This window comes from Garra rufa, chromosome 14, assembly GCF_049309525.1.
Source record: "Garra rufa chromosome 14, GarRuf1.0, whole genome shotgun sequence".
NCBI lineage: Eukaryota > Metazoa > Chordata > Actinopteri > Cypriniformes > Cyprinidae > Garra > Garra rufa.
In genome coordinates this window covers 15529658-15543339 of record NC_133374.1, presented here as the reverse complement: position 1 = coordinate 15543339, position 13682 = coordinate 15529658, and the positions used below count along the sequence as shown (strand labels likewise).

General features: G+C 36.3%; 1 protein-coding gene across 1 annotated transcript; it reads left to right on the top strand.

Moving 5' to 3' along the window:
• The first annotated feature begins 11974 nt into the window (after positions 1-11974).
• On the top strand, positions 11975-13218 carry LOC141284232 (class A basic helix-loop-helix protein 9). Its single transcript, XM_073817232.1, has one exon. The coding sequence runs from the start codon at positions 12287-12289 to the stop codon at positions 13088-13090; it is 804 nt and encodes a 267-aa protein (XP_073673333.1). The 5' UTR covers positions 11975-12286; the 3' UTR covers positions 13091-13218.
• The last annotated feature ends 464 nt before the right edge of the window (positions 13219-13682 follow it).

Sequence of the window (13682 nt, the reverse complement as noted above, 5' to 3'; positions counted from 1 at the left end):
TGTTTCAAAAAACAAATGTGAATATTAAATATTTGCTAGAGTATGGATCAGTTCAAACATTGTAATGCCTGTGGCATGTTTGTGAAGGTGCGCTCTTGCTTTGGTAAAGCTGAAAGGGAAATCATTAGAGTTGTTTACTTGATGTCAGACACGGAAACAATGAGGTGCAGGCTGTAAAAAGTCAGTTTGACTCTTGCACCCGCTGGCTGTCACCATGGAGACAAACCCATCACAAATACTACTTATTGAGACAACTTTCATCTTAATCCAGGTAGTATTGTCTTCATGTGCATGCATTTTGATGTGCAAGATCAGATTATGTTTTACAGGAGTAAAATTTTAAGAAATAAGGCTTGCAAGCATTACCAGTGATACATAGGAAACCAATACACTTACTTACACACAGGCGGAGGGTAAACCAACTCCAGGGTAAGGTTAAAGCAGCCTAATCTATTAACTACAAACATCATAAACCCATCTTTTTAGGCAAATACCAGATTTGTGTGTCATGTAGGCTAATAAAATCTTTTTAATAGGACTGAATTTAACATTTTGATTTCCACAGTTATTCAAACAGTAAATAAATTATATGGGCAATTCTACAGAATTGGTGCACAGTCAAAGAGTCTTTTCCCACAAAGTTTGTGTGCAAATTGTATAATATCCAAGGTACACATTTCTAGTAATTGTGCAGTTAATTCTCATATTGTATTTTCAGAAAGTTCGGGAATATTTGTCCTCTCCCCAAATTTGTCACTACCGAAACAAAGTAATATATTATTTAATAAGAAGGGTTATATTGACCAATTAGGTACATCTACCTCGTAAATATATATTTTTGCTATTTTATTAAAAAGTTTTCAGAGGTAAATCAATAACCATTAAAATTTTACCAATATTGTATAATTTGTTGTATTTTGAATAAATTTTTTCTTTGTAAAAGGTAAAAAGTTGATCATACTGATTTATTAGTTTGAATATACATTGAACCAAAAACTATCATAACATCTTAGTTGGTAATGCAGTATACTTTATTTTTTTGACAAAACATTGCATGTTTTGGTAGCGACCACATCATATTACAGAATTTTAACTCATATACTTAAACACTGCAAAACATACAAAAATACTACAAATTTCCATAACTGTACTAAAATTTAGTTTACTTCCGCAAATAAAGGATTGTGTGTTCCTTTTTGTCACTACCGAAACAATGATGACATGTTTTGGTCGTGACTGCTTCGGTAGTGACAATTTTAGATACTTTAAGCTAGTTCAAAGATGCTAATCAGCACATGGTTATTTAGCACAGTTCTGAACATCCAAAAAGTGTGCTTAATTGCAGAAAAACATGTTTGGTAGTGATGTTCCTTAAAGTTACACACAGATTTTCAGACTTTTGAACACATTTACCTCAAAATGAGTAGACAGTGCCTATCTACTCACCATGTAGTTATGAAAGAGAAGGGCCGCATGAATATTTAATATTACATTTTTTTTCAACTTCACTTTTTTACAGAAAATCTAAAAGATAATTTTTTTAAAAACAATGATATAAAATGCACAAATTATTTCAATATCATTATCAAGATCTTAGTCTATATGCTGTGCTTCACAAAGAAACTGCAAGTAACACATTAAATAGGGCCCTATGATTTCCACGATGTGGAAAACGTGGACGGAATTGCGGAATCCAAACGGAATTTACAGTTTAACACGGAATGTCAAGGAATTTGTCAAGTTTGGATGAATTAATCAAAACTTGGTAATTACACTTAAATCAAATCGCTATATGGACTAGTGTTTGTAAATATTACGTCTCAAAAAGACAATTTAAATATGAACTTTGCACATCTCTGTGTTAATGAATGGCGGTTTTGCTTACTAACGTTATTCTTAATGAAGCGCGCGTGACACTCGCGGTGGTAGCGTCTTCCGTCTCACTAAATGAGGACATAAATACATGAATAACATCTCCTGAACTTAATCATATAATATTTCTTCTTAATTGTAATAGTAAATTATAATTTGTTTAATTTTCATTAAAAGATTTTATTTAAAATAAAATGAATGCTTTATGCCTTGATAACCAGAAAAATGTAAATACACAACACAGAATTTCTGAGAAAATTTTGTAAGAATAAACTTGTTTTTATGCATTCAAATAATTAGATATGCTAAAACACAGAATTTGGTAACAATAAATATTTCATAGGGCACTAAAAATTATTTTTGTGATGTTAAATTGTTTAAGTTTCATGATTTTAATTAATTAGACATGCTTTTTGATTAATAAAATTTAATATACCCATTAAAAAGGAGTCCAGCAAAATTAAAACAGGAAAAAAATGGAATCCAATGAAATTTGAATGAAAAAAAAACTGAATTTGATTCATAGGGCCCTAATTAAAGGAATAGTTCATCCAAAAATGACCATCCTAAATTACCTTCAGGTAATTTAGGATGTGGATAGTTTGTTTCTTCATCTAAACAGATTAGGAGAAATGTAACATTACATTACTTGCTCAGTGATGGAAATGAGAATCCAAATAGCTGAACTATTGGTGATTGGTGAACTATTCCTTTAAGTGAAACAGGAAACTTTAAAGTAGGAAGACTAAAATGTTTTTCTTGTTTTAATTTTTTGGCTAAACCTGGCATTGTATATTACAAATATTGTTGACTTTTTAACAAATATCGTTGACTGCTTTTGAAAGTCACTTTGGACAACAGCATTTTCTACATGTAAAAATGTAGTTGTAATGTAATATGTAGCGCTTGTACATTACATAATGACTTTGTAAAACATCCACAAAGATCTGTCTTAATAGAAGACTGAATGAAAGCTTGTATAGCTTAGAGTGGCTTTCTTTTCTAACTCTGTCTGGGAGTGATTCATTTCTGGGCCGCCTCTTTCTTTCTTTTACATGTGTAGATGGAACAGAAGCAGCCAGTGCTGTGTGAGTCAGGGAACGGGGAGAACGATCAGCCCATCCTCCCCTGACAAGACACAACACCCATCTTTAACATAACCTCATCAAACCTCAGGCAGACATGCCAGCTAACAAGGGTGAGTGCAGATCGGGAGGCATGTGTCAACAATGTACTGTTGTACTCTTTTACAAGGGCTTGAATGGAGGGCCAAGGAGGTCCCAGACATTTCCATTACACTGTTACATGCGCCTGCAGCCATCACAGCATATCGTTTGGGAAACCCCTACTGTAAATGAACAGCATAGCCAATCAAAACAAACTAAGAAATGCTGGAAGCCTTGCAAAGCCTTTTGTTGTACTGAATTGAATGTACTTAGCAAAAGGAACGATTGTAATGTTAATTTTGTGTGTCTTGTACCTTGGCTGACATGTTGTAAATGCATTTTTCTAGCCTTGGTCCTGTAAAACTACTTGCAGTTAGTTGTGAGCAGAGTTACTATAGTTTAGAATTCTTTGTTTAGTTTTTTCTATTTTTTTTCTCAAAAGACCTTTGTCATGCAATGCAACTGACACATTCAAGGCTGAGAAAGATTGGAAGGACATTATTAAAATAGTCCATGCAACATCAGTGGTGCAACCGTATGTTATGAAACTACAAGAATACTTTTTGTGCGCAAAGAAAACAAAAAATAACAACTTTATTATACAATTTCTTCCGATTTAGACTCTAATGTGTGTTCACAGGAGTGCCATGACACGTAAAAGAAGAAACTGTTGAATAAAGTCATTATTTTGTTTTCTTTGTGCACAAAACACTTTAACACTGCTTGTGAGAAACGTGAACAAATTTAACAAAATTGCTCAAATGCCAGCACTTTCATTAAAGTATTAGTGGCTGGAAGCCTACAGTAACATAGAGCCAAAAAATGTTTTAAAGAATGCTGTAACGAATTCATGTTTTCCACGTGGACCTCTAATTTCCCTGCATACTTCTCAAGCCTCGCCACCCCTTTAAAAGCATGTATCTAAATAATTGTGTCACTGTCTTCTAATAACTGCCAGAAAGCAGCTTCTCATTATCTAACCTCAGACTCAAGATTTACAAATCTTTAGACAATTCACAATTATGGCCGGGCTATCTCTAGTTCTCTCAGGGAGCGCACGGCTATCTGAAAGGACCTTGATTTATACATGGCGACTGATAATTGCTAGTGTCTTCCATTCGTCAAAAAAGGACTAGGCTGGGAAGGGTTTTAAGAGCATGCTTGAAGTTCTCCATACAAGACAATTAATCTGCCAACCCTTCTTGTAAATCATCATTGTTTATGTGTGGAACTACATCACTTAGTCTGGGGCAGTAGGTGATTCTATTGTGCAAATGTTTCCATTACAAATTAATCATACGTTACACATGGGTTTTGGTGTGGAGCAACTGACTATAAATGCAAGGTGGTAGAGAACATGAAACACAAACACATTGAGGAAAACATTCCAAGATTTTTCTCCATATAGTGGACTTCAATGGGGATTAACAGCTTGAAGGTCCAAATTGCAGTTTCAAAGACCTCTACACAATCCCAGCCAAGGAATAAGGCTCTTATTTAGAGAAACGATCAGCCATTTCTTAAAAAAAATAAAAATTGATCTACTTTTTAACCACACGACACACGTGCAACTACTGAGTGGTTAGTTCTTTGTGTACTTCGCTTCAAAAAGGTATGGTAGGGAAAAAGACTCCCTCATCTCAATTTCTTTTCCAACTTTTTTTTTCAGTTGCCTAAAACGTTGTTTTATCTTTTTTTGTAAAGGGCTTTGACTTTCTTTGCACATTTGCTTTGTAAACACTGGGTCTGTACTTCCGCCTACATCTTGCATGACCTTCCCAACGTGACCACATAATGTGTGTTGAGCTAGTGCAAGACAAGCATTTGTGGTTAAAAAGTATACAAACTCTTTTTTTTTAATGACTGATCATTTCGCTAGAAAAAGGCCCTTGTTCCTCTGGGATCGTGTAGAGCACTTCAGACCCGCTGATCCCCTTTGAAGTCCACTATGTGGAGAAAAATCTTAGAATGGTTTCCTCCAAAACCTTAATTTCTTTTCAACTAAAGAAAGACATGAACATCTTGGATGACATTGGGTGAGTAAATGATCAGGAACATTTAAAGGGTTAGTTCACCCAAAAAATAAAATTAGCCCATTATTTACTCACCCTCCGGACATTAATATAAGACAAAACTGCAAAAACAGTTTACTGTTAAGCTGTTATTTTCCTGTTATATATTTATTGTCTAACATTCCCAATTTTCTGATGCATGTCCTTAATTTAATTGTATTTGTTAGAATCAGTTCAGCATTTATAATGCTAATACTTGAACTTAAAAAGGAATTTCAACCAAAACTTACAGCAAATATTTTGTGAAAAATAAATTTTTATTGCAATAATATCAAACAAGGATTACAGTACATACAAAATATACAAAATCCTTTCAATAATAAACGAGTTATGGTTTAATAGTTAACAGACGTAATATAATACAAAAATTCTTAAGAAATAAACGGAAAGGAGTATAAATAATATATATATATATTTAAAAATGTTGTCATGATTCAGGTTGTGTATTTTAGCTTTAATGTATGTTTTTTTTAAACAAAGCAGCTGATATTTGCCATAGTGACAGCAAGAAGCTAGTGGACTGTCGAGTTGCTTTTACTCCAAAATGGCGGAAGCGTAGGGCTGCTGCTGGGCGCCGCTGTTGCAATGGAATGTTCTATTGGCCTTCACTTATTGTCAGTATAAATTCTTTGTCCTAGGTATATATAATATCCTTTGTCAAATCCAAGCGGAGTTTTATTAAAAATGATCATGGCATTTCCAATCTTTAGAATTGCATGGATGGGTGTTTCTCTTCATCAGACTTTAATCTAGCTTGCGTCAACTGGTTGTACCCGGAAGCAGCTCCAGGCGCATTATGTATGACGTTGACGTCGCGCATATGCCGCTCAGAAGTGACGAATGCAGATTGGAGAGATCAAAACAAAACAACGGTCACAAATTAGATATACAAAACGAGGATTTTTAAAGACAAAATGTCAGAGGATTTTGATATAAGCCAAGAGGAGACTGGTTTTCTTTTGCTAAAGTAAGAAAACTTTGCTTCCTTTGCTTCTGTAAACAAACGTTGGTTTGTGCGAGACTCACAGCAATATATACGCAACACCGATGTTCTACGCCATCCGCACGGAAGGGCTTCTGTGTACGACCAGTTGGCGCAAGCTAGATTGAAGTGATTATTACGTTTTAAATATGGATTTTTTTTTTTTTTTTTTTTTTACAAAAATGCATTGATTCACTAAAGGAGGCCTTCATTCACCCCCGGGAGCCGTGTGAAGCACTTTTTTATTATGGATGGATGCACTTTATTGCTGTTGTTTTGGACTGATGAAGAGAAACGCCCACCCATGCAATTCTAAAGCTTGGAAATGGCAGGGTAATTTTTTATATAACTACAATTGGATTCGTCTTAAAAAAAGAAAGTCATATATACCCAGGATGCCTGGAGGATGAGTAAATCATGGGCTAATTTTCATTTTTGGACGAACTAACCCTTTAAATTACAACCAAAAACACATTCTCAATTCATTTCTGAATATCGCACAACCTGCTTTGCCAATAATGGACATGATGAGCTGGGAATCCATTCTTATTGGTTTGAAGGGCAGTTCAGGTTAAGTGTCCAGCTCAATGGTGCTCTTTAACCTTTGACATGGCCATCAACAGTTCAAAGCTGTTAGCATTATAAACCACTCTTTGCCTGACAAATTAGAAAATTGGACACAGACGCAATTTAAGTTTTTTTTTAAATTCAGTAATCATTTTAGATATAGCTGAAAGGTGCTTTTGTTGTATTGTTTTTTTAAACAGTATTACATTACCTGCAAAAGACAGCAAATCCTGTTATTTTAAGCATTTCAGTTCCCAAACCTTGAAAAGAAACCCCTCAATTATCAAGTGCATCAGTCTCTCCTTTTCTGTGCTCATGACCCCTAATTTTTCCTCTCATGACCATTGAGAAAAAGCGCCAAAAACAATTACACTGACATTCCCACGCTCTCCTCTGTCTGGCTGCGGTATGTCTGTTTTTTGTCTTTACTTACCTTGGTGTTTTCTGTTGCACTTGGGGATGATTATGTTTGCTATGTTTATCAGGTCAACAAAGCTGTCCGACATCCAAAGTCTCATTGATTTCATTCCCGTATGAGTGTAAAGTCCCAAAGCAGCCTGTAATTAGCATGCAAAGGTTGTGGCATTTTACAACTAATTTCAAATTATAGAGCAAACATAGTATGACACAATCCAGAGCCCTGTGTTTAAACAAACCTGCATTTTGGATTATAATTGCAGAACAAGAAAAGGAAGAGGATGTTGTAATTCCTACTTAAGCAACTATATTTTCCGCTAACAAAAACTGATTTGCCTTTCACTGGAGATCTGGAAAACACCCCACGCCCATGAGGGGCATCAAGTCAACACGTCTATCGGTCAAAACATGTTATACTGTAGCGGAATGGCTTGACTATCCAGCTATAGGAAAGGGGATATGCTTGAAATATGCATATCACAATGCAAGACTGCAGAGGAAGGTGCAAATCTGTTTATACAGTGGTGGCCAAAATTCTTGGAACAATAGTATTTTCACAAGCTAAAATGGTTTCAAGTCAGTTATTTCTATCTTTTGCTGTAATGTGTCTAGGAAATATCAGTTTACATTTCCAAACATTCATTTTGCCATTAATTGTAATAATCCAGTGAGACATTTGTTTGCTCAAGGAGTCTGATGACAGCCAATGCTCCACACAGAGATCTGATCTCACCAGTTCGTTTGAAATGACATGAAGAAACAGAACAAACTGAGACAGACTAAATTCAGAAGACAACATCTCCAAGATGCTTCAAGAAACCTACCTGCAAAGCTACTGTACTGTTAAACGTTTTAGGCACTTGTGTAAAAATGCTGTAAAATGAGGATGCTGTCAAAAATAATGTTAAATAGATTTTCTTTGTCAATTAACTTCCATAAACTAAATAAAATCAACATTTGGTGTGACCATCCTTTGGGTTCAAAGCAGCTTTTGCCCTAGGTGGACTTGCACATAGTTTCTTAGGTAGCTTTGCAAGTAGGTCTCTTAAAGCATCTTGGAGATGTTGCCACAGTTCTTCTGGATTTAGTCTGTCTCAGTTTGTTCTGTTTCTTTATGTCATTCCAGACAGACTGGAGCACTGGTTGTCGGGAGTCACACTGGACTTTTACAATTAATGGCAAAAGGAATGTTTGGAAATGTAAACTGGCATATTTGCTACTGACACTACAGCAAAAAGTGAAAATGCTAGTGTTCTAATCATTTTGGCCACCACTGAATAATTGTCACTGTAAATGTCTGAATAGACTTGTTCCGGCTAATTGTGTTATGTTAAAAACTGGGTTGAAAGATGGCTTAGTCACTGTAGTTTTGGTCTAATGTGAGCTAATCTATTTCACTGTGTGCAAAATATCAGTCGGACACCTAAACCTATGGCTAAAGTTAGAATTGGGCAGTAAAAGCTGGACAGGAAGGAAGCAATGTCTGAAATGGCGTCTCATTTCTTGTTTAAAGGTTATTGCACCGCCACCCACTGCTGATATGATCTTAGCTGTTAGAAAGCACTCTTAAGTCACTGGTTTGACTGGAGGCTTGAAAATTGTAAAATAGCCACAGCCTAAGAGAAGATTGAACACTTTTGCCATTTTGACCTGACAGCAGATCTGTGATTATACCATTCAGTTAAAGAGATCGTTCAGTCAAAAATAAAGTTCTGTCAAAATTGACTCCCCTCATGTCATTCCTGCATGATTTTTTTTTTCTTCGGTAGAACATAACTGGAGCTATTTTGATGTTGGTAGGCAAACAGTTTCTGTTCCCACTGACTTCTATAGTAACTTTGTAACCAAAACTGTTTGGTTACCAACATTCTTCAAAAATCTTCTTTCATGTTCCACAGAAGAAAAAAAGTGATTCAGATTAGGAACATGAGGGTAAAAAATGTAAGTAAACATTTTCATTATTGGGTAAACTATGTTTTAAATTATTATCAGATCCTGTAAATTAACTTGTGCTATAAGTAAGAGCAAAACACACACCTGAGTTCAAGCATAGTACACAAGTTGTTTGCGAGTGAGAATAAAAAGGCAAGCGAAGCCCTTAACTCACAGTCATCACAGGTAATAATTGTAAAATATCTGTGTTCCTTTTCCCCAGCTTTGAAGTGAGGTGGCTACTGTCTGTTCTTGCCCCGTAGGAAGCGCACATTAGATTTATGACTTTGCAGACAACCAAATTACACTGTCCCTCGCTGGAGCCCAGGAAGGCCAGTAATCGCTTAATACACAACAGCTAATTGTGACCATGCAGAGATATAGAGTTTATGTGACACATGATAAGTGTTTTTCCATCCCTCTGGCAGAGAAAAGGTGTAAAGGCAAATTGGTAAAAGAGGCTTATCTGATAAAGCTGCAATTTGTCATGAATGTTCCCATTTTTCTCTCAACACCCAGGACACAGCTTAGGCAGTCCATCTGGATCAAGGTGGAGGGAAAAAAAAAATAGGAATGCATTATGAGTGACCAGTGTTTTAAAGGTTAATAATTGTGAATTCTACACTGCAGGATTGATAGAGGTTCTTTACTTGTAGACATAATTCTATTTAGATCTATATGCTTCTGGCTAAAATACACTGTTTCTTTATGCAGGGGTTTAAGGTTCTTAATTCCCACCCTTTGGTTTTTTAAATCTGTAACTGTCAAAAAATTCTTTCAAAGCAGCTTCTGACCGGTTTTCTTGAGCTCAACCATTCAACAACACAGACAGTCAACAGTCTCTTTATCCACCTTATTTTTCAATGCGGAAGTAAGCTGATTTCTGGTAATGTGTTATTCCAGTTCATAAGAAATAACGAGAAGAATAACGAAGTGCAATAAATGGTTAAACTGTTTGCACTACAAACCATTGTGTTCACAATTAAGATAATACATTAAAATAATATGGTAAGACACCAGTTTGCAATATCAAGCAGCAAAACAAGCTGTTTTTATAGCTATAAATAGCTGAAAGCTGATGAGACTGGAAGCCAGACACATTAAATTTACAAATGACCATGTCCGCTCTTATTGAAAAAATATGGTGGATTGGTACATTTGAAATGATTCTAAATATGTCGACAAATGTAGTTGGTTATAAGTTGAAGTATTCTAATCTTGTTATTTGAGACCCCCTTTTTCTTAAAAAAAAAAAATAGTAAACCCTAAAATGCAAAGTGTCTTAATTTGCTTACCCTCATATCATTTGTTAATTTCCTTTTCTAGTTGAATTCTACAATAAAAATACAAATTCTAAAACAGTTTTTTTCTTCTATTGCATGATGCTATACACTCTTAAAAATTAAGGCTCCAAAGGGGTGATTTTGTGGTGATGCTATAGAACAGTGAACAGTGAACAGTCACGGTTGCTAGGCGACAGGATATGAGCAACGGGTAAGGGAGGGAACTGAAAGAAGGGTAGGCTGTCCAAATTCACAGACACCTACTTCTGGGTTTTGCGGTCGTCGGAGGACCCCTCCTCCTTCAACCGGGTAGGAAGGATCCTAAGGAGGATGCAGACCCTGAATTTGGACACAGCCACAAAATGTGCAGAGCAATGGGTCCCCAGGACCAGGATTGAAAACCACTGCTATAGAAGAACCATTTTTGGTTACCCAAAGAACCTTTCAGTGAACAGTTCTTAAATGAACCATTTTGAAGAACATCTTAAACATCTAAAGAACCTTTTTTCCACTATAAAGAAACTTTTCTGGATTTGAAAGATTCTATGGATGGATGTTCAAGGTTCTTCATGGAACTATCAATGCCAAGAAAGAACCTGTTTCCAACCCTTATTAAACACACCCATATTAATTAATTAAGGTCTTCAGACTATCTAGAACTTGCAGGCAAGTGTGTTGGAGCTAAAATCTGCAAAACATTGGTGCTCAAGGAGCAGGATTGGACATCCCTACCATAGACAATTTTGGGTTTCCAAAAGAATCTTTTTTTAAACATTTCTTGTAAAAAGAACAGTGTTTTTTTTTTTTTTTTTTAAATGTGTTTCATAGAACTATGGATGCCAATAAATAACCTTTATTTTTAAGAGTGTAGTATAGGGGTGTTCAAACCTGTTCCTGGAAGGCCACTATCCTGCAGAGTTTAGTTTCCAACCCTTATTAAACACAGCACAATTAATTAATTAATTAAGGTCTTTAGACTATCTAGAACTTTCAGGCATGTGTGTTGGAGCTAAAATCTGCAGAACATTGGTCCTCCAGGAGCAGGACACCCCTACCATAGAAAGACTATTTTGGGTTTCCCAAAGGATCTTTCATTAAGCATTTCTTGTAAAAAGAACTCTTTTTTTTATTAAATGTTCTTCATGGAACCATCAATGGCAATAAAGAACCTTTTATTTTTAAGAGTGTAGTACAAGAGTGTTCAAACCTGTTTCTGGAAGGTCACTATCTTGCAGAGTTTAGTTTCAACCCTTAATAAACGCACCTAAATCAAATAAATAAGGTCTTCAGACTCTCTAGAACTCCCAGGCAAGTGTGTTGCAGCTAAAATTTGCAGAACATTGGTCCTCCAGGAGCAGGATTGGACACCCCTGCCTTAGAAGAACCATTTTAAATTTCCCAAAGGATCTTTCATTAAACATTTCTTGTAAAAAAACAGTTTTTTGTTAAATGTTCTTTATGGAACTATGGATACCTATAAAGAACCTCTATTTTAAAGAGTGTATCCCTCTAAGAGTGTTTTTGTGAAACACAAATATGAATGAACCCTGATTCCATAATATCTATAAGGAGGAAACATCTGTAGTACATAACTGTCAAAACTAAACATCCAACGGCTCATTTTCACACACCTTGGAGTTACATGTGTCTGTCAGCTTTGCAAATGCCATTCCTCATTTTCGGCACAGTTTAGTTGGAAAGATCAGATCCTGTGTGTTGAGGAGGTGTGTCAAAGCCTGTTGACTGATGTCTACACTTGCCTGGAGGGCACTTGTAAACACAGAATACACCTTTACTTATAGGCAGCTGGCTCACGTGACACATCCACAGATTGCCTTTAAAAAACCCCTCTGACAGATCTGCTCTAGTATGTGAGGAGAAGATTTCACCATGTGGATGTTTTGCAAGGCTAACTGTTTATAGTTACACAGGACAGAAGAACTCTCATCTCACATACCAAAGCTAAGATTTTGCAGAGGACAAAAATCGACAACGATGAGTCTGGGCAGCACAAGTACAGAATCTGAAGTTTCAGAAGATGAGTTGGAAGATTGTCCATTGGATCAGGATGACAATCATAGCGATGCAAAGATTTGTTCAGAGCGCTCAGTGTCATCCAGTGACACGGAGGACGTCAAAGCGGTCAAAAGGCGTACTCGGCCCAAGCGCTCCAAAGCACGGAGAGCTGCCGCCAACATCCGAGAACGGAAGCGCATCCTAGACTACAACCAGGCCTTCAATGCCTTGCGCACTGTCCTCAAACATGACCTTAGTGGAAAGCGTCTCTCCAAGATCGCCACTCTCCGCCGTGCCATCCACCACATTTCAACACTGTCTTTGTATCTGCAGACGCATTCAGACACTGAACCACACGCTCCTCCATGTACTCCTACAGAGTGTTACAGGCAGCCAGAAGAAAACATTTCCCTGCCTAGGAAGGCAGGAACTTTCCAGGAACCGATGGACAACTACATTCCCCATCAACCAGAACCTCTCACAGTTTCTCCAGAGATACCTGGGATTTTGTACCAGGACATATCAAACTCTGTTCCATCTCCTCACTACAGCCACTGTGCAACCAACAGTCAAGCACATTTGAGCCATGGACGCTTCAGTCAACACTGGGAGGACCAAAGCAGTGATTGCTACAATGGAGGATCTGAATATCAACCCGGGACGAGGATCACCTGCCATCAGAATCATAATGACACTTATGCAGACTCTGCTAACACGTCTTTGGCTTGGCAGCTGGGTTACCTTCAATATCACGGATACCAGCAATCCCTGAGTATGCACTGACTATAACTTTTCTCATGCTAGAGTTGTATTGAAACACATTAGCAATTTGTAAATATATTAATAATGTGAAGATTATGTTTGATTCCACTTCTCAGGTTCAAAGATATACTGTATATTACAGCAAATGCCTTTGAATAATCTTTTTAAAGTGTTTGCTTATTGTACATTCTAGACTTTGTTACTACTTAATAGTTCATACCATTTTTTTAATATGCACAAATCCCCAAATAAAGCAGCTTATTATAAAACTGACTTTGGCTCTTTCTAAACCAGTCAAATATTTTTTAAATGTAAATGCAATGTGGTTAATGAATATTCCGTCTACCCAATTAAATGCAATTCAATTCATTTTGATAAAACCACTGGAATATTCAATAAGATTAACATTATTTTTATAGTGATACCTGACCCTGATCCATATTAATATGGAAGTCTGTTCCTGCCTCAAAGTAAGTGATATGTTACAACTAAAACTTTATTATTATTGTTTTTTCTCATTGCAATTTTATTTCTTACAGTATAACTGTAAATCTCCCAATTTGTCCATCTACAGTATGTTGGAATATTACTTTAAAGCTTACAATTGCAGCTT